At 37.7% G+C, this 26,312-nt stretch overlaps 1 protein-coding gene across 2 annotated transcripts in view; it reads right to left on the bottom strand.

The window, feature by feature from the left end:
* The window catches only part of TPK1 (thiamin pyrophosphokinase 1), a 357,348-nt gene that overhangs the window by 166,629 nt on the left and 164,407 nt on the right, over positions 1–26,312 (bottom strand). For both annotated transcript variants that reach the window (XM_036864409.1, XM_036864408.1), the window contains exons 5-6: positions 25,299–25,371; positions 7,423–7,518 (exon numbers count right to left, since the gene is read on the bottom strand). In XM_036864409.1, coding sequence (XP_036720304.1) covers positions 7,423–7,518; positions 25,299–25,371 — 169 coding nt within the window. The remainder of the gene's footprint in view (positions 1–7,422; positions 7,519–25,298; positions 25,372–26,312) is intronic.

Here is a 26,312-nt window from a genome sequence, read left to right as displayed (position 1 = left end):
ATAATTAACCTCATGTTCTAGATAGTAAACTCCTTTAGGATAATGACAGACCCTAATCCGAATTCTATAAAGTTCTAATATGTTACACAGTATGGTTCCTTAACATATTAAATACTACTTTAATTCAATTCATTTATACTATAGTTAATATTTTAAAGTATATGCTAAAAAGATAAGATCTGACTACAAAATACAGACACTTTGAATACAAATTCATATTTATAATTTAATAAGTGGAAAACAAGAAATGTATGATAATTTTGTAAGATTTATTAGGTGGAGAAGTAGAAAGGATTTTCTGACACAGTTTATGTGTATTTTAGGAAGAAATTTGTAAAAGTCCTGATGATGATCTCACTTGAGGGTAAGAGAATGTGTGGAGGGGAATCTTTTACGATTTTCCTTTCCAATCTTTCTAATCTTGCTTTTCTCCTGCTATTATGTTAAACCAAAGACAATGTCGTGCTCCCAGGTTAAACATAAAGTGAGGTGGAAGTTCACAGGTAGTCCTCAGATTTAACATAACCATCTTTTTCAGTCTGAACAAGAGCTAATTTGGATGGTTTTGTTAGTAATGAATTCAGCTGACCTAACCATGCTTCTTCAAACACCAAGTAACCACACCGTTCTCTGTCGTAAAGCTCTTCAACCATCTGCTGTTGGTTCACTGAAGTGTGAGCCACCTTCTCTGTGGACTGCCATACTTGGCCACCATCTTCTTCCCTTTGCCATCTAACTTGTATTTGTTTCTCATGTCTCAGCCTTCTCTAAAAAAACCTCTCCCCTAACTGCATCATCTCCTGCTCTCCTGTGAGTTCCCTGAGCGTCTCTTATACACACAGTGCTACCGTACAATCGTGAACAAGACAGACCTGATCCCAGCTTAATGGGCTACACAGTCAAGCTGGGAAGAAAGGCCTTAAGCAAACAATTAGATATACAGAGTTAACACAATTATTAGAAGTGTTCAGAGTATTGTAAACGAGAAAAGAGGGAGGCATAGAAATGTAGAGCCGCAGAGCCTAACCCAGAGCTATGGTGGAGGAAAGGCCTCCTTGAGGACGTCAGGCATACTCTGCCATCATGGCCTTGGCAAAGACAAGGAAAAATACAAAAAAAAAAAAAGAAATTCAAAATATATTCACAACATTCTACAGAGAGGGGGCAACACATATACAGAAAACACCTTAAGGCAAAGGAGAGGAGGGAATCTGGCATATTTTGGGAACAAGGAGAAAGGGGGACACAAGATGAGGCTGGAGAATGCACTGGACCCAAAGCATGCCAACCACAGAGGTGCCCAGCTCCCATTCTCTCCACAAAGACCTCGCTACTGGGCTGAGAGGAGGGCAGCTGGCTGTCCCGGGCCAGCGGCAACCCCTTCATGACACAGCACAGCCTGCCACCAGGGCCATGCACAACCCTGGCAGCCTCCGGCCTATGACTAAGCACGGTGGGAGCAGGAGGGTGTGGCCCTTTCTGCCCAATGCAGGAGTCCTCTAATAGGTCCTCTCACTCTGGGCCTCCACTGGCTCGGCCAAGACTCTGTCCAATTTGTTTCACAGATTATATACACCTGATTATCCTCTTCCCCCAGTTTGAGGCTCTCTCTGGATTTTGGCCTTGTTGAGCTTGAGATACGATGATTTGTTTTGAGATTTAATGACTGAATACTGTATTAGAGATACTATCAATTAGACACAACAAATGACACTCACATAATTTCATTCCCAGCTTTCAATACACTCAGTGGAAGTACTAGGAAAATTGAAACAGTTGTGAAGATTTAGAATTTTTTTTCTAAGAAACTCAACATTAGCTATTTCGGGATGAAGCAGATAACTCTCAATAGGTTGTCTTCTGTTTTCCTTAAACAAATATATTATTACCGCAATTGATTGCTGCAAGTAGCACACTAGGTACAGCTCAAGCTACAACAGAGATGAGAAATGTTCGTTCACACTGAAGAAATCAAAGGGGAAATAAAAAAATACCTAGAAACAAATGACAATGGAGATACGACGACCCAAAACCTATGGGACGCAGCAAAAGCAGTGCTAAGAGGGAAGTTTATAGCCATACAAGCCTACCTCAAGAAACAGGAAACATCTCGAATAAACAACCTAACCTTGCACCTAAAGCAATTAGAGAAAGAAGAACAAAAAAACCCCAAAGCCAGCAGAAGGAAAGAAATTATAAAGATCAGGTCAGAAATAAATGAAAAAGAAATGAAGGAAACAATAGCAAAAATCAATGAAACTAAAAGCTGGTTCTTTGAGAAGATAAACAAAATTGATAAACCATTAGCCAGACTCATCAAGAGAAAAAGGGAGAAGACTCAGATCAATAGAATTAGAAATGAAAAAGAAGAAGTAACCACTGACACTGCAGAAATACAAAAGATCATGAGAGATTACTACAAGCAACTCTATGCCAATAAAATGGACAACCTGGAAGAAATGGACAGATTCTTAGAAATGCACAAACTGCCGAGACTGAACCAGGAAGAAATAGAAAATATGAACAGACCAATCACAAGCACTGAAATTGAAACTGTGATTAAAAATCTTCCAACAAACAAAAGCCCAGGACCAGATGGCTTCACAGGTGAATTCTATCAAACATTTAGAGAAGAGCTAACACCTATCCTTCTCAAACTCTTCCAAAATATTGCAGAGGGAGGAACACTCCCAAACTCATTCTACGAGGCCACCATCATCCTGATACCAAAACCAGACAAAGATATCACAAAGAAAGAAAACTACAGGCCAATATCACTGATGAACATAGATGCAAAAATCCTGAACAAAATACTAGCAAACAGAATCCAACAGCACATTAAAAGGATCATACACCATGATCAAGTGGGGTTTATCCCAGGAATGCAAGGATTCTTCAATATATGCAAATCAATCAATGTGATACACCATATTAACAAATTGAAGGAGAAAAACCATATGATCATCTCAATAGATGCAGAAAAAGCTTTCGACAAAATTCAACACCCATTTATGATAAAAGCCCTGCAGAAAGTAGGCATAGAGGGAACTTTCCTCAACATAATAAAGGCCATATATGACAAACCCACAGCCAACATTGTCCTCAATGGTGAAAAACTGAAACCATTTCCACTAAGATCAGGAACAAGACAAGGTTGCCCACTCTCACCACTATTATTCAACATAGTTTTGGAAGTGTTAGCCACAGCAATCAGAGAAAACAAAGAAATAAAAGGAATCCAAATCGGAAAAGAAGTAAAGCTGTCACTATTTGCAGATGACATGATACTATACATAGAGAATCCTAAAGATGCTACCAGAAAACTCCTAGAGCTAATCAATGAATTTGGTAAAGTAGCAGGATACAAAATTAATGCACAGAAATCTCTTGCATTTCTATACACTAATGACGAAAAATCTGAAAGTGAAATTAAGAAAACACTCCCGTTTACCATTGCAACAAAAAGAATAAAATATCTAGGAATAAACCTACCTAAGGAGACAAAAGACCTGTATGCAGAAAATTATAAGACACTGATGAAAGAAATTAAAGATGATACAAATAGATGGAGAGACATACCATGTTCCTGGATTGGAAGAATCAACATTGTGAAAATGACTCTACTACCCAAAGCAATCTACAGATTCAATGCAATCCCTATCAAACTACCACTGGCATTTTTCACAGAACTAGAACAAAAAATTTCACAATTTGTATGGAAACACAAAAGACCCCGAATAGCCAAAGCAATCTTGAGAACGGAAAATGGAGCTGGGGGAATCAGGCTCCCTGACTTCAGACTATATTACAAAGCTACAGTAATCAAGACAGTTTGGTACTGGCACAAAAACAGAAATATAGATCAATGGAACAGGATAGAAAGCCCAGAGATAAACCCACACACAAATGGTCACCTTATCTTTGATAAAGGAAGCAAGCATATACAGTGGAGAAAAGACAGCCTCTTCAATAAGTGGTGCTGGGAAAATTGGACAGATACATGTAAAAGTATGCAATTAGAACACTCCCTGACACCATGCACAAAAATAAACTCAAAATGGATTAAAGACCTAAGTGTAAGGCCAGACACTATCAAACTCTTAGAGGAAAACATAGGCAGAACACTCTATGACATAAATCACAGCAAGATTCTTTTTGACCCAGCTCCCAGAGAAATGGAAGTAAGAACACAAATAAACAAATGGGACCTAATGAAACTTAAAAGCTTTTGCACAGCAAAGGAAACCATAAACAAGACCAAAAGACAACCCTCAGAATGGGAGAAAATATTTGCAAATGAAGCAACTGACAAAGGATTAATCTCCAAGATTTACAAGCAGCTCATGCAGCTCAATAACAAAAAAACGAACAACCCAATCCAAAAATGGGCAGAAGACCTAAATAGACATTTCTCCAAAGAAGATATACAGATGGCCAACAGACACATGAAAGAATGCTCAACATCATTAATCATTAGAGAAATGCAAATCAAAACTACAATGAGATATCATCTCACACCGATCAGAATGGCCATCATCAAAAAATCTAGAAACAGGGCTTCCCTGGTGGCGCAGTGGTTGGGAATCCACCTGCCAATGCAGGGAACACGGGTTCGTGCCCCGGTCCGGGAAGATCCCACATGCCGCGGAGCAGCTAGGCCCGTGAGCCACAACTACTGAGCCTGCGCGTCTGGAGCCTGTGCTCCGCAACGGGAGAGGCCGCGACAGTGAGAGGCCCGCGCACCGCGATGAAGAGTGGCCCCCGCTTGCCACAACTAGAGAAAGCCCTCGCACAGAAACGAAGACCCAACACAGCCAAAAATAAATTAAAAAAAAAAAAAAAAAATCTAGAAACAATAAATGCTGGAGAGGGTGTGGAAGAAAGGGAACACTCTTGCACTGTTGGTGGGAATGTAAATTGATACAGCCACTATGGAGAACAGTATGGAGGTTCCTTAAAAAACTACAAATAGAACTACCATACGACCCAGCAATCCCACTACTGGGCATATACCCTGAGAAAACCATAGTTCAAAAAGAGTCATGTACCAAAATGTTCATTGCAGCTCTATTTACAATAGCCAGGACATGGAAGCAACCTAAATGTCCATCAACAGATGAATGGATAAAGAAGATGTGGCACATATATACAATGGAATATTACTCAGCCATAAAAAGAAATGAAATGGAGGTATTTTTAATGAGGTGGATGGAGTTAGAGTCTGTCATACAGAGTGAAGTAAGTCAGAAAGAGAAAAACAAATACAGTATGCTAACACATATATACGGAATCTAAGGGGAAAAAAAAAAAAAAAAAAAAGGCCATGAAGAACCTAGTGGCAAGATGGGAATAAAGACACAGACCTATTAGAGAATGGACTTGAGGATATGGGGAGGGGGTGGGGTGAGATGTGACAGGGTGAGAGAGTGTCATGGATATATATACACTACCAAATGTAAAATAGATAGCTAGTGGGAAGCAGCCGCATAGCACAGGGAGATCAGCTCGGTGCTTTGTGACCACCTAGAGGGGTGAGTTGGGGAGGGTGGGAGGGAGGGAGATGCAAGAGGGAAGAGATATGGGAACATATTGTATGTGTATAACTGATTCTCTTTGTTATAAAGCAGAAGCTAACACACCATTGTAAGGCAATTATACTTCAATAAAGATGTTTAAAAAAATAAATAAATAATTAAATAAATAACTTTCAAAAGATAAAAAAAAAAAAAGAAATGTTTGTTCAATTACATTTATTGAGTTTGCAGAGTGAGCTACTTGTCAATTATAATAGTTAACAAGGCTTTCCTTCAAAGGGAGAAAAGGATCTACTGCCTCAACTTAATAAATATACATCAGAATAAATCTTTCATAACTTCTGCGAAGGAGTAAGTTTTTATTAGGGGTGCGTCTCCACTGCCTATGCCGTCCCGCCACACGTGTGTTAGCCGTGTAGTTGGACTGTATGAGACATGTTGATTGACCCCCCCACTCCCTGCTCCAGTCCAAGACAATCAGGTTACTCTCATCATCCTTCGCCAAAACCAAGTGGTGGTTAATGGAGAGATTTCAGGACTTAGGTCTAATGACGGTGGGAAGTGATGACCCTGCCCCTCAATCCCTCTAGATGTAACGGTGTTAAAAAAACTGCTACAAGCAGCCATTGCAGACAGTCAGGGAAACCAGACTGAAGAGAAAGCTTACACAGCAGAGCCAAGACAATGGAAGAAGCAGACATGAGACCTGACTGTGCTGTGTCTGAAGTCGGCCCTATCCCGTTCGATTACTGAGGGAAGGCTGAAACATGTCTCCTGTTACTTGTACTGTGAAAACCATCCTAATGTACAAAGGTGTTTTCCTAGTTTTCTTAAGTTTAAAAATGACACATTGGATCATGCATCTCAGCTTACCTTCCTGCCCTTCCCAGGAAAATAATGGTCAATTGTCATTCACTGCTTCAGGTTTAATTTTGTGGATCTTCACAGAAAACAGACTTTTAAAAGTTTGCATATCATTTCAACAAGTATCAAAAAAAGTTGTAAAATATAAAAACATACAGGGCTTCCCTGGTGGCGCAGTGGTTGAGATTCTGCCTGCCAATGCAGGGGACGCGGGTTCGAGCCCTGGTCTGGGAGGATCCCACACGCCACGGAGCAACTGGGCCCGTGAGCCACAACTACTGAGCCTGCGCATCTGGAGCCTGTGCTCTGCAACAAGAGAGGCCGTGATGGAGAGAGGCCCGCGCACCGTGATGAAGAGTGGCCCCCGCTTGCCGCGGCTAGAGAGAGCCCTTGTACAGAAATGAAGACCCAACACAGCCAAAAATACATAAATGGATAAATTTATAAAAAAAAAAAATACAAATTTGTGCATTAGCTAATTGATGTGATTATACACTTGGGTGCTAGGTGAAAATCACTACTGAACACCTTAAAGAGTCCACATGTGCAAAGCAGCAGACTCTTCTCTCATTTAAAAAAAAAAGGCAGTAACATTTTGTTTATATAAGAGTTTGCAATGTTGGCCAAATCTAGGCCATATCTGTTTGTCTGTCTTGCCTACATAATATATAAACACACAAACACAAACACACAGATCTTCAGAGCAACAACCAACCTGAGATAGAAAGCAGCTACTCCCTTTAGGCTGAGAATGAGCTGCCACTTTTGTTTGCTTTATACAAGGTCCACTTCACCCATTTTGGGACCTCATCACAGTAAGGTTCTGCAATCTGTGACCTCTGATTCAAGTGCACACGTTAATGTTTTGACAACTAAGTGCAGATTTATTCATATACTGAAAAAACCTGACAAGGGAATCCAGATAAGCAGCACAAAAGCAAATAATGATTTCAGATAAGTAAAGACAGGATTTTTCACATCCTTGGTTTAAGACTCTTAACCACCAGATAGGCGCCTATCTTACCTGTAGGCCTTTTTCTTCTATCTTATTTCGGAGCACTTCAAGGCACTTGGTAAAGTCAGTATGGTATTGATCAGGAGTTGAAATAATTTCACATCCCTGTGTTAAATAAGATAAAAGGTAGGAATAAGTAATGATGTCAGCCTAGGAACAAGATCAAGAGCTATAAAAGTAAAGAGAAAGTATCAGACATATCCTGTCATGCCTGTATTATACCTTGATCATTAGAATCATTCCCATTATCTTTATTATTTCACATAACAGGACATCTCAGCAATGATGTTAGACTATCACAATAATGATCTGATTACGACAATCATTTTACCCAAAAAAGTACAGATTATACTACATTAATGGTCTTTAAAAATCACTGCTGTGGTGACATTCAAGATTAGCATAAGGACTCAGGCACAAGTATTATAAAATATATCCACACTGAAATCACCTGAGATTAAACTATTTCTAAAAAACTTTGAGTTTCTTCGAGCAGACTTCCTAAGTTTACCCACACGACAGAAAAACTAATACTGAACTAATGATAAACTACATTTTAAGTAAAATCAAGTTAGACGTCCTATAAAATTCCTTTACAGCACCCTTTTATCCTCATGTAAAAAGAAGCAGGAAGAGAGATGCCTGTGTAACTATGTCTCTTGGATTACCTTCTGGACATAATGAAGTGAATTTATAAGTTCTTTGCCTTTTCTACAACAGATAACTAGTGAAAAACACTGAAAAATATTTATAAATATAGTGCCACAAAAGTGCCAGCTTGTTGGCACTAGTGAACTGAGGTGGTGCAAGAAACGATATTTTTGAAATGACACCTTTCTTTCCAATGTCTTACAGAAGCAAAGGTATGTAAAACCAGAGCACGAGGGGACTTCTGACTTCTTAATTCAGGAATAAAACAATGCAGGGTCTCTGACAAACAGGTGAGTAAGTGAAAGTTAAATATAATCTAGTATATAAAGTTGCCATTTGAAGAGTTTTCAAGGATGAGAGAAAGCAAATTAACCAAATTAACCAACAGAGCAAATTAACCGAAGTGGAACAAATCGCGCGCGCGCGCGCACACACACACACACACACACACACACACACACACACACACACACGCAAAAATTCATGTCTGGCAAATCCTTGCCTATAGCTTTGGGATCACAGGATCTTCGCGCAAGAGAAGACTCACTGCTCCTTGAGTACAGGGAAACTGACCACTGCATTTCAGTTGCTAAGACAATACCAGCACATACCAAGCAGTCTACAGAAGTTTGATGGATAGATAAATGATGGATGGATTAAAACCATTTCTCTCCTTATGGGACTAATGGTACGTTTCTCTGCAATATTAATGTGGATAAATCAGACTATGAGTCTGACTCAGAAAAGCAACAATGACATTATTTTTTCAGGTATTATGCTACCTGCTGCCATTAGGAAACTATGTAACACTTATTTTAGAGTATGATTAATACAGATTCTTAAAATGGTGACAAATATTAGTGCTTCATATGCAATTATATAAACTAAAATTCAACAATACATTAATGTTAACAAAGTGAACATCCAATCAGGTAAAGTGAAATACAAATATACCACTGAGGCTTAACAAATATAGCAGTATAAAGTACTACATAAATAATTCACAGTATTTTTTAATGAGTCATTATTTCTCAATAGAAAGAAAAATGACAAGGAAACAAACCGATATCAGGAACTTAGTAAAATTTAGCAAAAAACAGTTTTCAGAACATGCCCTGGAATGGTAATAGTTCAAGTTAATTTCCAGTAGTGCTGGCATCTATAGCTATAGCAAACACAAAAATATATGCTCATAATATATGATCCTAATCTCAGTAAAATCACAAGTCATCTAAAAAGCAAAGGTTTATGTTCAGGGTGGTATATTTTAAAATGAAAAAAGGTTCAAGTAAGGGTTATAGTAAATACTCAGATTAACCAAATAATTTTATTATTAGATTAGTTAACCAAATAATTTTATTATTATTTGAATTATTAATAGTCTACCTTATGAATATTACAATATTTTATTAATGACCAAATAATTGTATTATTACATCTACCTTATGACTATTAAAATATTAACTTTAAGCTGTAAGAAGGTTCCCACAATGTCCCTTTGTTCATTATTGCATCTGCATACAAGAATCCAACACAGGACACGGCAAGTAGTAAGCATTCAATAATGAATAAAGTCATTTATAAAAGCCTGAGATAAATTACCACTCTAGACCAAGCATCAGCGAAGTTTTTCTGTAAAGGGCCAGATAGTAATTCTTTTAGGCTTTGCAGGCCAAAGGGCCTCTGTCCCAACTACTCAGCTCTCCCTTTGTATCATGGAAACATCTACAGACAAAAAAAAATGAGTAGGAATGGCTGTGTTCCAAAAAAACTGAAATGTGAATTTCACGTAATTTTCACATTATGAAATATTATTATTCTTTTGATTTTTTTCCAACCATTTAATACTGTAAAAACCATTCTTAGGTTGCCAGCTATACAAAAAAGCAGACAGCGGACGAGATTTGGCCTGTGGGCTGTAGTTTATCAACCAATCCCCATTCCAAGCCCACAAATAGTTTTTGTGATTTTAACCACCAAACTCTGTACACATTTGAGGAATTTAATATGAGGGAAAAGTTTCAGGCCTTTAAAAAAATCTCTGCGAACTCCCTTTTCCTTATCTGTAATGGACCTAGCATGCAAACTAACAGTGCTGTTGAGATGCCCTGTAAAATGCTCAGAAAGCACTGGGCGCAGAGATGAACACAAAGCAAATTCTCACCTCAGCACTTCCGAACAATCTCTAGGAACATAGATGCTACAGTCACACCACCTCGCATCAAAGATCACTAGAGTAAGCAAAATATTGCTAATATTCCCCGTAGAACTTTGTGTGGAGGCTTATAAAACGATTTTTGAATTCACTGACAACTTCTAAGAAATTATTACAAGACAATGAGCGTCATTAATCAACCTAATTTCAAAAGATCAATGCAAAAGCCGTTAGACTGTCATTCTCAATTAATTTTACTGTTTGCCAATAATTCAACTAAAATAGGTTAATGAGTTTTTACATTTAACACACGTAAAACCTATCAGGTTATATTATGCTGACTCCTTTAAAACTCCTTAATTGGAAAGGAAACAAATCCTTTGGGAAAAAAAGTATAACAACATATCAATTGTTATTTCATGCACTCTATCCAGAGAGAGACTTGGCCTCCTTAAAACAAGAGGCAAGTCCAGTGAAAGCATTCCCAAACTTGCTATTAGCTTATTCATTTTAGGATAAGTCATTTAGTGCCTATCCATCTAGCCAGGACAAGAAAGGACTTGTGAAAATTATCCTGCAAAAATTTTATGGGGCTCTGAGACTTCTACTGTAACTTTACGGACTGTGTTTATAAGGTTAAGAGTTTAGAAGTGTTATTTCCTTGTAGGTACCATGCACACCAATTCTGAACATTTATTTGGAGTGACTTGCATATAGCTTTTCACCCAGCAGAATTAAATACAATATGTCTGTAGCTACAAAATCTAAAATGCTTTTCAACAAACAGATTATTTTCCTAACAACATATAACTTAATTTTCTGAAAAATCAGATAACCTCAAAAGTATCTTAAAATTAGAATCTTAAAATTGTGATCTGTTGATAATTAACTATCTTCCTCACTAAATCAATAACGATAATAAAAAGTAACATTTGAGTACACATCTTGTTATATGAGATATGAGTCACTTTATATGAATTATGTTCTTGAATCTCTAAGGCAACCTTAACAAGGTACATGTAATTATCACATTTTAAGATGCGTAAACTGAAGTTTAGAGAGATTAAATAACCTGCCCAAAGTCACACAGCTGATTTAGGACATAGTATGTCATCTGAAGCCCATACTCGTAACCTACCATGCTTTGTACTCAACCCTGCTTAATTAAACTTTGGGTATTTTGGAAGGTTTAAGCAGAAAAACACCTTTGTATTTATACTGAACCTTTATTTAGTTGCTTTCCTCCCGTTTTAAATACCTGAAAATCCTTTAGCGTTTAGACAGACAGGCCCCCTGCCTGACTCCACGCTGATTCAGCTGTAGCCCAAGGCTGGGGACCCTCAGAGCCCCCACACACATCTGAAATGGGCAGTGAGTGCTTAGCTACCCTTCTCAGCCCTTTTTTCCACTTTCCCAACTCATTATATTGTCACTATATTTATCATTTACATTCATGACATAATTCACTTTTTTTGGCTATTAAACATACCGTTCTGATCAATATCTCTGTATAGAAGTGTTTACTTCTGGTTATTTTCTTAGAATTGAATTCTTAAAATGAAATTACTGGGGAAATTATAAGAACATTTTTTTATAACCCTTGGTAGATGTTGCCAGAGTTTCCTGCCTTTCCAGGCAGGCTGTAAATATGAATATTCCTACTGGTGTATGAGGGTGAAAAAAATTTTCTTCTTTTAAAATATAAGTAACAGTAGGAAAGATAATTCATCATGAATTTCTTGCTGTGAATTAACTTACTTGCCGTACTTCCTTCTTAATCACAAACAGATCAATTTCATTAAGGAAAAGATGACTTTCATTGGAGAGGAAGGGAAAAGAAAGTTAAGATAATTTTGGAGTGTGAAGCCGGGTTGAGACTGGAAGTGGTTCACCCAACGGAGGACTAAGGAGTTAAAGGACAGTATGAAAGAAACGGATACTTCTGAGAGGGGAAACAGGTGTCAATCAAGGGTAAAGAAAAGGAGGCAAGAAGATGTCAAAGACCACCTTTCAAGTTGGCTCTGAAAAGAGGAAATACAGTGTATTATCCCATCACATTAGAAGACTGATGCTTTTTTAAAAAATAAGCAGTGATAATAAGAGCTTTATGGGGTCTTAAAATTCTAGCTCCCACACACTTTATTTTCCCCTATCCACTGCTGAAGTACCCTTTCTTCCTGTATGTTAGTATACATTTAAAAATATTTAGGGAGATGTACTCAAGAGTCTTAAAAAAATTGAATACATTATACTTTTAATAATGAGGTTCCATAATCTTTTATTAAACTGAATTGACCGGAACTCTGTAATAAGAAACTGCCTACCAGATTAAGAGCACAGCAGGCATAAAGCGAAATGACTTATACTCTGAATAATCGAAGATAGAGATCTAAAATTAGCCCAAACTTGTTCTCAAATTTGCTAAGAAGGAGAATAGTTACATAAAGCCGATTGAAATCTAAATGATCTATGTTCCTTGACACAGGTATGAAAATTGTCTTTTTACTCTGTAGAGATGTAATCACAAAGTAACCATTTCCCACTTTCCTCTTTATTGTATAAAGCATACTATGGTAGATTACTACCTCAGTTTTATTTACCAGACTTCTAAAAACATTTCTACTTTTCAAACTAAAAAGTTTTCTTTAAATTATCAAATGACAGCTGACGAGTAATGATTTCTTCAGCAAGAATGTCACATGATTAAACTCTTAAATATTCTAAGTAACAAGTTGCCTAATATAATCCAGTGTTTTCTTTCTGTTTTTCTAGACAGTGTATAAAAGAAGAGAACAAACGTAATTTAACCTTGTAGCAATTCTCCATTCAATCCCAAACATAAAGAGACATTCTAATCTGCTATAATCTTCACTGCCCTGGGTGTTGTAAAATAACCTTTCCTTTCAACACGGCATTGAACGAAAACTTTAAACGTTTGAAACAAGAAAGCCACCACTTCCATTAACAGAAGTCAAAAGTTATTTTAAAACAACACAGGGTCTCAAAATGATGGCTTCCTTCCTAAAAGCAGAGCCAGAGCTCCCAGCGGAACAGGGTGTCCAAAAGACTTCACACAGCAGGCTCAAGAATGCTTTTATAAAGCCTGCTTGCATGGTTGGCCTTTGGACTAACACCTGGAGGACCTGAATGGTAAACAGTTCCCTACACTGATAAACCACTTTCCCCAACAGTGGCTCACTGTGCCTAAATTATTTGTACAAACAATGTGGTTTATGCTAAGCACCTGCTTTCTTTTTGCCCCCAGTAAAATTTTGGGCATTGCGTCTCGAATGAGCTTCCCTGGTGACAACACATCACACTTGTTACAATTTGATTAAGCACATCCTACCTGACTCCACTGGGAAAGGGCTCTTGCAACTGGTGACTCAATTCCTCCAGAATTTTCCTTTGCTGATTCTGCTTCCTATACTCACAGCTGAGATTTATGACAGCGAGAGGCTGACTATGTGAGGAGTCCTCTAGTGAGTTACAGAACGTGGAGGTGGTCCTGGGAACCCTCAAAACAAAGAGCTACAGAGATTCTTCCTCTACTAGGATGCTTGTATAAGCTTCTATTTTATAATACTCCTCTAAGTATCTAGACGCAGAGATCTGGTCTTGTCCAGGTGCCATTCCTTCACACCCACTACAAATATGCCAAGGATGGACTTGGTCTCCATCAGCACTCCCTGCCAACTCTCCCCAGAAGAGCAAGGACGTGGTGGGGTAGGAGTGGGGGCACTGAAGGTAAGTGTGGTGGAGCTTATTGTTCAATTACTCAGAACTAAGCAGGACCTGAAAAAGGAAAACTGAATGCTCACAAAGGAAAGGAGGCCACAGGATTTCCTCAGCATGTGAAACTGATCGTCACTTTACTTTAAGAAAACTCCCTCCTTTCAACTAGAGGATTATGGCATAATGGCTAGAAAAGAGCATGGATTCTGGGGCCAGAATGCCTGTTTGGAGCCTGCTTAAACCATTTTTCCTAGTTGTGTAAGCTTGGGCAAGTTACTCAACCTCTTTGTGCTTCCATACTCATCTGTAAAATGTAGGTGACAGTTCCAACCTAATAAAATTTGATGCAAGGATTAAATGAATTTATAAATGAAAGTACATATAAAAGTGTCTGTCACATTGTGAGCACGTTAAAGTAACTGTCAGCTATTACTCTTTTCAAGGTTATATTGATTATTTCTCTCATCAATTTTTAAAAGTAGAGAAAACCTGAAATACTACAACAAACTTACAAGCATCCAAATACACTTTAGCCTGTTGGAAACCAATATACTACTTCAACTGTTAGTGGGTAAAGGGTAGTTTTTCAATGGTGAAACTCACTTGAGAAGCCATAACACTAAGATAAACAAAATTAAAATTTTGGCAGACTTACTTAGAATGATACTGCGCATGGTGAATTTCCAAGAGAGACATAGAGAATGTCAAATTTCACAAACTCATTTGATCACAGAAATCTTTTTTATACCAAGTTATCACGTGGCACTTGGTATAAATCTTTTTTATACCAAGTATCTAAAAGAAGGATTAGACACCTGAGTCATATAAACTTTCATGAGAACCCACTAATTCCTAGGGATCCCAGAAGGAATGACCAAGACTTCAGGTTGCAGGAGATCACATATTACATATTAATAGGGATAAGGAGGAAAATTATGATAACATTGTTTCGATCAAGCTCTGCAAAAAAAGAACAAAGGAAGGAATACCCAACAGCTACAAGTGGGGAACCCTGGGGGAAGATTGATGAGTAGGGGGTTCCATGATCCAGATGAATGAGGGAAGAGAAACAGTCACAGAGGCCCCAGAGATCACAGAGTTAGAGAAGAGACAGGCTGGGCTGGCCCAGGAGTCACATGAGAGGCACTTGGGAGGGCTTAAAAATTTAAGGGGCATAGGCTCCCCCTTTTTAAATGCCTTAAGTATGTTACACAAATTCAAACAAGACAGGCTTTGATAAATATAGACAATTTGAAAGGACTATGATTGAGGCAAGCCTAAGAATGAAGGTGTATTCAAGAGACAGTTTCACATGATGTCCCCTGACTGTCTCATAATGTCCCCTGCCTGTCTCATCATTCCCTTGCTGAGATGCTAAAAGGGTAAGCCTACCAAAGTGAAGAACCTGTCACTCAGCTGTCAATGGAAACTGCCTGTCTATAATTCCCTTCACAAAGCCTTTATAGCTCAGCATATGTTAATTAGTCTTGATGCTTAAGCCTAAGAATTTACTATTCTCGGGGGGGGGGTGGGGGGGGGGGGGTGGGTGGGGTGTGTGTGTGTGTGTGTGTGTGTGTGTGTGTGTGTCTTTCACTTAAAAAAGTATACCAATAAATGGAGCTGAGCTTTATATATTCATACAATTTCCTCTGTTTGGCATAAGAGTCAAACTTGCTAATGTTTTATAATTTCTCACAGTCCTGTTTGCCATTTTCTCTAAATTAATTAATTTTACCATGTCTAAAAGTTGTTGGCATGTGGCTGGGTGGAACTGGGAAAGAGACACAGCTAAGAGAAAATAACAAGATACATGAGATTAGGTAGAGCCACACAGATGTTTTTAACTGAAGATTAAAAACATCTGTGGAGACTGTTAAATTTAAATAGAATTGAACCCAAGGCACTGTCAAACTCACAAGGATACTATAATTAATTTTGATTACGAATCAAATCTAGGTTCATAAACTGTACACTTATGGAAATAAAATGATTAGAAATCATTTTAAAAGCAATGTTAGTGAGGATAGTTATTAAAAAGCTTTTCAGTTAACAACTTTACAGAGTAAAACAAAATACTAACACTTTACATTAAAATAGTTCTTTTAGCACTTTGAGAGGTCTCTCACATGTACAATATTATGTGACCATTATTACAAATATATGAAAAAGCCAGGGCTATATAACATAATTTAATTTGTATGCCTTGGTAAGACATCCATATATGCAAACTAACAACTCAAAAAATAATCTGCATAGTTGGTTCATGAAAACATTATCGCTTCATTTATAAAAACTTAAAAACTAAAAGGCACACTACTGATAGCCAAGACTAAGTATTAAGTTATTTGACATCTCTGCCTAAGTAATATACCTACCTATACCTCCCACCCACACTATTTGAGAATCAGTGTCTTTGTCTTTAAATTGGAATTAAAACACAAGCATTTCCTGCTTAACATCAGTAGTCCATTTAAGAAAAATCAGACATCCTATTCAAATGTCAACCAAAAGCCCGTTTCCCATTATTTTGACTGGGAAAAAATATATTCAAACCCAAATACTCAGTCTCCTAAAATGTAACTGAAACACATTTATAGAAGCAACAGACATTATGATGAGGTGTAAAATGATGAGAAATTTTTTGCTATTAGATATAACATTTATGGCATCTTATATTTAACAAAAGGAGTACAGGTTAAAAAAGTTTAGACAGGGCTTCCCCGGTGGTACAGTGGTTAAGAATCTGCCTGCCAATTCAGGAGACACGGGTTTGAGCCCTGGTCCGGGAAGATCCCACGTGCCATGGAGCAACAAAGCCCGCGTGCCACAGCTACTGAAGCCCACACACCTACAGCCCGTTCTCCACAATAAGAGAAGCCACCACAATGAGAAGCCCACGCACCGCAATGAAGAGTAGCCCCTGCTCTCTGCAACTAGAGAAAACCCACGTGCAACAACGAAGACCCAACACAGCCAAAAATAAATAAAATAAATTAAAAAAAAAAAAAAAGTTTAGACAGACTACCCTTGCCCATTGACTGAGTCTGCAGAAATGTGGGTATGGTCATGCCACTGTTAGATGACAATAGGAAAATATCATCAAGAAACAATGATTTAATAAAAGATATTCTTTAATAACTCATGTTATTTCCCCAAAATAAAAAAAAATCTTATCTTTCCCACTTCTGAAAAAGATACAATGAAAGAACAAGGAGACAATAGTCTCCTGCCTGGATCTCTGTCTCCACTCCTGCAGTTTACAGTGCTGTAGAATTACCAGCTGGCCTAGAATAATCTTGTTATGTCTCTAATAGAAAACTAGTGGCCTAGCATCAACTCAACGTTACTGAAAGTCTCACTCATCATTTATACTGGAGTTCACTGTATCTCTTCAACCAAGTCTTATCTTTGTAACCGCAGAGCTAACAGGGTCTTTGGCCCACACCGTGTTCCAATACTCTTGACCATCGTTAGGATACCATACCATGTTCTTCCAGGATCTGGAAGAATTCACAGAGAAGATAATATCAGAACTAAGATCTAGAGGCCTATTCCTGACTTATGATGAGGGTAGTTTTCGCCACCCTGTCAAGAACATGGCCTTGTTTTGATGGCGTCAGTTTTCGGAGTGCCAAAAGACTCACTTTTGTCATAGGACAAAGACGACATTCTTAATACTTACAGCCTACCCCATGCCCTTGCTATCTTTCTGTTACCAAATCACCTTGGTTCTTCAATGTTCTATCTTGGCTCAATTCCATGTCCTATAAATAGATTTTATGTAATGTAATAATTTACCAGTTTGTTTGGTCATTCTTGGTCTGGCCCAACTACTGCAGTTCTACTCTTGCCACCCCAGAAATGTGGGTGAAAGGGAGTGGCATGATGGAAATGTGAAGGGAGAGTGTTTGGTTCTCACACTGACCATTATCACATTGCTGGTGATACTGGCATTCATTCCCAGGGATGCTAAATACCTCATGCAAAAAACAACTGTCCTGTCCAACAGACCAAAGATGTAATCTGTTTAAGAGCAGCAGTAGTAACTGAGTCCCAGTTTCAATAAAAAATTTTTATACAAAACATGGACATTGATACAAGAGCTGTCTCTAACTAGTTCTACCATTTTCCTTAAGTCATTTAAGCTTTATGGGCCTCAGTTTCCAGATCATAAAATTGGGCTTAATAACACTGTTTAATTTTTATAATATTTTAAATTATTTTACATTTTTATCAGTATATTTACAACATATTGCTATCTTATATCCTAACACATCTACATTTATGGAAAAACCTGTTTTTCGGTGACTTTCTAAGGCATTAATTAAATACTGCAACTAATTCCTTAACCTCCTAAGCATAAGGAAGCATGCTTTAAAACCACCTTCCTATGTCCAGTAAAAACCCCAAAGACTATATACAACAGTAAAAGAATATCAGAAGTTACATGAGATATTACAGTTTCTTCAAAGGTCTCAGGAAACTGAAACACATGTGGGCATGACTGACAGAATAACTAAAAAGACTGAAATAGGTGATTTTAATGTTGAATCAAGGAAGCACTGACTGACTCAGAAAGTGAAAAATATAAAGGAAAATAAAATATCAAGGAGAAAATCTGTAAGAGACATTCCTCATTCTGAGTTAGTATTAGTGAACCAGGCAGAGACGAACTAAGACAAATGGGCAAAAGGGGAAACACAAAGATGTCACAGCTATCTGAAAAGGAGGCTTTATGGAATAAATTAAGAATGGCATACCACCAATAAAATGGACAACCTGGAAGAAATGGACAAATTCTTAGAAAAGCACAACCTTCCAAGACTGAACCAAGAAGAAACAGAAAATATAAACAGACCAATCACAAGCACTGAAATTGAGACTGGGATTAAAAATCCTCCAACAAACAAAAGCCCAGGACCAGATGGCTTCACAGGTGAATTCTATCAAACATTTAGAGAAGAGCTAACACCTATCCTTCTCAAACTCTTCCAAAATATAGCAGAGGGACAAACACTCCCAAACTCATTCAACGAGGCCACCATCACCCTGATACCAAAACCAGACAAAGAGGTCACAAAGAAAGAAAACTACAGGCCAATATCACTGATGAACAGAGATGCAAAAATCCTGAACAAAATACTAGCAAACAGACTCCAACAGCACATTAAAAGGATCATACACCATGATCAAGTGGGGTTTATCCCAGGAATGCAAGGATTCTTCAATATACGCAAATCAATCAATGTGATACACCATATTAACAAACTGAAGGAGAAAAACCATATGATCATCTCAATAGATGCAGAGAAAGCTTTCAACAAAATTCAACACCCATTTATGATAAAAACCCTGCAGAAAGCAGGCATAGAGGGAACTTACCTCAATATAATAAAGGCCATATATGACAAATCCACAGCCAACATCGTTCTCAATGGTGAAAAACTGAAACCATTTCCACTAAGATCAGGAACAAGATAAGGTTTCCCACTCTCACCACTATTATTCAACATAGTTTTGGAAGTTTTAGCCACAGCAATCAGAGAAAACAAAGAAATAAAAGGAATCCAAACTGGAAAAGAAGAAGTAAAGCTGTCACTGTTTGCAGATGACATGATACTATACATACAGAATCCTAAAGATGCTACCAGAAAACTGCTAGAGCTAATCAATGAATTTGGTAAAGTTGCAGGATACAAAATTAATGCACAAAAATCTCTTGCATTCCTACACACTAATGATGAAAAATCTGAAAGAGAAATTAAGGAAACACTCCCATTTACCATTACAACAAAAAGAATAAAATACCTAGGAATAACCCTACCTAAGGAGACAAAAGACCTGTATGCAGAAAACTATAAGACACTGATGAAAGAAATTAAAGATGATACAAACAGATGGAAAGATAGACCAAGTTCTTGGATTGGAAGAATCAACATTGTGAAAATGACTCTACTACCCAAAGCAATCTGCAGATTCAATGCAATCCCTATCAAACTACCAATGGCATTTTCCACACAAGTAGAACAAAAAATTTCACAATCTGTATGGAAACACAAAAGACCCCGAATAGCCAAAGCAATCCTGAGAAAGAAAAACAGAGCTGGAGGAATCAGGCTCCCGGACTTCAGACTGTGCTACAAAGCTACAGTCATCAAGACAGTACGGTACTGGCACAAAAACAGAAAGACAGATCAATGGAACAGGATAGAAAGCCCAGAGATAAACCCACGCACATATGGTCACCTTATTTTTGATAAAGGAGGCAGAATATACAATGCAGAAAAGACAGCCTCTTCAATAAGTGGTGCTGGGGAAACTGGACAGCTACATGTGAAAGAATGAAATGAGAACACTCCCTAACACCATACACAAAAATAAACTCAAAATGGATTAAAGACCTAAATGTAAGGCCAGACACTATAAAACTCTTAGAGGAAAACAGGCAGAACACTCTATGACATAAATCACAACAAGATCCTTTTTGACCCACCTCCTAGAGAAATGGAAACAAAAACAAAAATAAACAAATGGGACCTATGAAACTTAAAAGCTTTTGCACAGCAAAGGAAACCATAAACAAGACGAAAACACAACCCTCAGAATGGGAGAAAATATTTGCAAACGATTAATCTCCAAAAGGTTAAAAGAAGATTAATGCCCAAAAGGACAAAGGATTAATCTCCACAAAGTTTACAAGCAGCTCATGCAGCTCAATATCAAAAAAACAAATACCCCAATCCAAAAATGGGCCAAACACCTAAATAGACATTTCTCCAAAGAAGATATACAGATTGCCAACAAACACATGAAAGGATGCTCAACTTCACTAATCATTAGAGAAATGCAAATCAAAACTACAATGAGGTATCACCTCACACTGGTCAGAATGGCCATCATCAAGAAATCTACAAACAGTAAATGCTGGAGAGGGGATGAAGAAAAGGGAACCCTCTTGCACTGTTGGTGGGAATGTAAATTGATACAGCTAGTATGGAGAACAGTATGGAGGTTCCTTAAAAAACTAAAAATAGAACTACCATACGACCCAGCAATCCCACTACTGGGCATATACCCTGAGAAAACCATAATTCAAAAAGAGTCATGTACCACAATGTTCATTGCAGCTCTATTTACAATAGCCAGGACATGGAAGCAACCTAAGTGTCCATCGACATATGAATGGATAAAGAAGATGTGGCACATATATACAATAGAATATTACTCAGCCATAAAAAGAAACGAAATTGAGTTATTTGTAGTGAGGTGGATGGACCTAGAGTCTGTCATACAGAGTGAAGTAAGTCAGAAAGAGAAAAACAAATACCATATGCTAACACATATATATGGAATCTAAAATAAAAATGGTTCTGAAGAACCTAGGGGCAGGACAGGAATAAAGACGCAGATGTAGAGAATGGACTTGAGGACACGGGGAGGGAGAAGGGTAAGCTGGGAAGAAGTGAGAGAGTGGCATGGACATATCTACACTACCAAATGTAAAACAGCTAGTGGGAAGCAGCCGCATAGCACAGGGAGATCAGCTCGGTGCTCTGTGACCACCTAGAGGGGTGGGATAGGGAGGGTGGGAGGGAGGGAGATGCAAGAGGGAGGAGATATGGGGATGTATGTATATGTATAGCTGATTCACTTTGTTATAAAGCAGAAATTAACATACCATTGTAAAGCAGTTATACTCCAATAAAGATGTTAAAAAATTAAAAATTAAAAAATTTTTAAAATATACTTCTTTATAAGTTAAGAAGAATAAATAACATTGAAAATATTAAATATTTTAAAAATTAAGTCAATGTATAAAAGTCATAAAATAAACTATTTCTTGTTAAAAATAAAAAGAATGGCATACCATGTGCATCAGGGAAGTTGATCACAAGTAGTTGGACTATCACTACATATAATCAATGGTTATTATATCTTTATGTTTAACATTAAAACAGGTTACAGGGAGCTATCAGCATGGAAAAATATACAAGTCACACTGTCCTTCAACTGAAATTTCAAATTACGTCTTTGGCATGGATCCAATGGTACATCACTTCTCTCTAAAATATGCAGTTTTCAAACTGCTGCACGTTAACTAACAAGAGGTATAAATTGTATATCTTGGTTCATATCCTGTGGACCATATGGAATTAAGCAGTAGACCAGAGCTTGTCCCCCTTCTTGTCCAAAACCCATAGGAATAAATAATGAAGGGCTAGAGACATAAAAACTAGTGATTAGGTGGTTGGTATGTAACCTAACTTGAAGCAGGTTATGCATATAGAGACCTAATCGAAGAAAAATCGCTAATGGCTATGTTTTCTTCTTTCCTCTTACATATTACTAATTAAAGACCAAGAGCTCATTATGATGATATTAAAACATCTTTCTCATTGCCTAACAATCCAGTTTTATCAGTACCAGGTCAGACAGTTTGGTAGCCAGCCTCCACATGGTTACCAATGATCCCTGCCTCCTGATACTGACACCCTTGTGTAGCCTGATCCCACACTGTACCAGGGTTGGTCTTTGCGACTAATAACAACTGGCAGAAGAGACAGTAAGGTGATATATCACTGATGAAATTAGGTTATGAAAAAGACCACTATTTCTGTCTTGGGCTGGCTCTCTTGCATACATGTTTTCTTTTCCCTCCCTCTTTCCCCGGAAAGCAGCCTGCCATGCTGTGAGCAGCCCAATGGCCAGGAACTGATGTCTCCAACCAAGAGCCAGTAAGAAGTAACAGCCAGTAAAACCAACCAAGAACCACAGGAATAATCTTGGAAGAAATTTCTGTAGCCCCAGGGGTGCCTTGAGATGACGGAAAAACCAGGCTACATTATAACCTCATGAGAAACCTTGAGCCACTACCGCCCTATTAACTGACTCTCATATTTCTTACCCAGAGACCCTGTGCAAGAGAAGAACTGTTTGCTGTTTTAAGCTGCTAAATTTTAGGACAATCTGTTACACAGTAATAACTAACGAATACAGATGGCAAGAACTAGGGTATATTCTGTTTAAAAGCTGACAAACCAACTACTTGATATTTCAGCATTTTCAGAAATTAAGCAGGCAAACCAAGTAAAAGTCACGTATAGTCATATAAACCTGGATTTTTCCTATAAGTCAGTGATATATCTATTGGGGGAAAAAAGTTGTATGAACCAATGTTGGCTACGAATCGACTTTATGATTTTAACAAAACTTTAGCATTTTAAATTTCTTCCTTATTTTACTTTCTTCAATAGAGCCTCAGTTTCAGCTTCATTGATGATCCAAACCAGGTGGGAAAAAAGTGTATTTTCCACTTTCAGTGGAAATAACCTCCTTTCATTTGTAACAGAGCAGCTTAAAGATTGCTTAAGGTGGAGATAATGGCTTATATGAATTGTGTGTAATGCTGCATTAACCTGTTGTCATTACCATCATTATTAAAACTGCAGCCAAACATTCGCCATGTGCTCTACAGGGCACATTAGCTTATACAAGACATCACTGATGCCCTCTAAGAACAGATCCAGAGAGTTCAAAAGCAGTGAGTTCTCATCGATACATGAAAAAAAAAAAAAACAACCTAGATTGTACTACATCAACTTAGAAGCACGCAATGTAGGAATTAGAAGAGTCGGTTAACCTTACTTTTCAAACAAAACCTTAACAAATATAAGTTAGCTTTGGAGGTTAAAATCAAAAGTGAAGCAGGAAACATAAGGGAAATTCATCTAAAGGTATTAACTCAAAATTTTCCTTCACCCCTGAGCCATTCAGAAACAAAAAAAAGCTGGCTTCCCATTCTTCCCTGCTATTTCCTCATCCCGTCAGATTGACACCTACAGTCTTGGCAAGCTGGCAGCGTTCAAGAGAGGGAGAGAACAGTCACTTCTGGCCAGATCTTCAACTGGTTTCTGAGTCTGTTTGTCCCTGCCTCTCCTGCTGTTTCTTCTGCCCCCGAAAATATGATTAATGTCTATGAATTTGCAAAACTCTGCACTGTAAGCAAGGCTGAGGGCTTTCCGTCCCAAGGAGGCTGAGGTATGGAGTTAATGAGAAGTGAGACTGCGGGGAATGAACAGAAACATGCCATTGTTAAAGTAATTGAGCATGAATATCAAAACACTGACTTGGGAGCAGTCTTCATTTGCTGATGGAAAGGCTGATCACCTGGTGGGTGGATGGGGTGTGCACAGATCTGCATTCACTGCTGGCTCCATAATTTCCATCACAACAGCCTACACTTTATAACCTCGGTACCTTGTTTCCTCACCTAGATTCATATTTCCCTTTTTTCTCTTTCTTTTCTTTTTCCTTTTCCCTTCTTTCCTTCTATCCTCCCCTGCCTCCCCCTACCTCCTTCCTTCCTACAAAAGTTTTCCTCTTTCTTCTTTATGAATTTATCTCAGCCATCCCAGAGCCTTATAAAGAATTTAAAGTTTCTTTCAATAACTGCTGTTTCTTTAAAAAATGCACAACTTACTAATGCCAGTTCAGAATAACAGATGATGGTGTTGTGGCTAGAAGAACTGCTGAGGCTATAATTTTCATTTTAATAACCCTGCATTGTCCTCTAAAGCCAGTGAAAGCTTGAATTATTAATTAGTATAAGACACTCCTCTGTGTCTTTTATCATTCGCAATTAGATCATTTGTATGTTCTTAAGTGGCAAGGATCTTTGGAAGATTTGCACAATAGTGACAAAATGAACACCTTAATAAGTTGTACATTATTATTAATCTCAAGTTGTAATGAATAGTGTTATTCAGAACAGAGTAGTTCTGTTCTGAATAACACTATTATTTTAGTAATAGTTTCAAGAAAACTAATATTAAAAAAAATAACTTCGGTTCTAAAATTCTAGGCACACACAATTAGGGATTTTTATAAAAATTCATTTACAAAGATGGTTTTCATTTACAATAAAATGGACAACATTTAAATGTACATCAATTGGGAACTGATTAAGTAAAATACAATACATTCATTAAATGAAATTTAAAATGATGTGTGAAAAATACATAATTAATGAGGATGTAGACAATATAGTATATTTTTAATGAGGCATAAAAACTATAAACTCATTTAAAATATACACGCTTAAAAGACTAAGCATTAATGTTTAACTGATGGTCACAGAAATTCTAAGATCGTGTTCCCACTTGCCATTTTCTAAATTTCCATTTGAATGTGTATGACAATTGCTAGAAAAATACTTCTTAAGTAACAAAGTAACCAAACAATGAATTTCTCAATCCCTACACATACACCCAGAAAACCAGGGAAAAAACATAGGAAAAGCAATCAAATGAGAAAGACCTTAAATATAGAAGTGTTAATGGTTTACCTTAATAGCGTAGTATTCTCTAACTTCAGGCCTAATAGAATCAAAGTCTCCACTGATGAATTCAGGCAGAAAGCTGAAAGAAAGAGTTCCAAGTAAGTCAACTATTAAAGGCTACTTAGTTGCTAACCTTTAAAACTATGATTATAAGGACCAGAGAGAGAGCTAATGTACTCAAAAGGAAAAAGAAACAGAGCCTATTTTCAGAGTGAATGGGATGTTATGTCTTATACGCTTAGTTTCCATACAGTATGATTGAGGGCAACTCCACATATCCAACTAATGCGTCAACTTAGTCTCACTATCAGTCAATATTTATCTTGCTTAAAAAAACATATAAAGGGGCTTCCCTGGTGTCGCAGTGGTTAAGAATCTGCCTGCCAATGCAGGGGACATGGGTTCGAGCCCTGGTCCGGGAAGATCCCACATGCCGTGGAGCAACTAAGCCCATGCGCCACAACTACTGAGCCTGCGCTCTAGAGCCTGCGAGCCACAACTACTGAGCCCACGCGCCTAGAGCCCGTGCTCTGCAACAAGAGAAGCCACCGCAATGAGAAGCCCGCACACCGCAACGAAGAGTAGCCCCGCTCGCCGCAGCTAGAGAAAGCCTGCGCTCAGCAATGAAGACCCAACGCAGCCAAAGATAGATAGATAGATAAATAAATAAATAAATTTATTTTAAAAATATATATATAAAGATTAAAGAAGATTATTGGTTTAAAAAAAGCTCCCAGTTGAAAACCCTAACACAAAGACTCATAGTCTTTGCATAGTACCTTCTACAAATAGATACAAACTTTGACAGTATTTTACCCTTATACCAGTTTAAAACTTCCAGCAGATTTGAACTGAACAAATGATGATGAGGATTATGCATTCTTTGTAGAGCAGGAGTCAGTTCAAAAACATTTTCTAAATATCCTACTGACATACTTCTAGAAATAGGAATCTTCTAGATAGGTCTGTAATACCACAAAGGTCACGGTTACTAAATAAAGAGAGAGAATTCCCCCAAAT

Source organism: Balaenoptera musculus, chromosome 9, assembly GCF_009873245.2.
Source record: "Balaenoptera musculus isolate JJ_BM4_2016_0621 chromosome 9, mBalMus1.pri.v3, whole genome shotgun sequence".
In the NCBI taxonomy this organism is placed as follows: Eukaryota; Metazoa; Chordata; class Mammalia; order Artiodactyla; family Balaenopteridae; genus Balaenoptera; species Balaenoptera musculus.
Note: the sequence above shows the minus strand (reverse complement) of the source record. Positions and strands in the feature narration are given on the sequence as shown.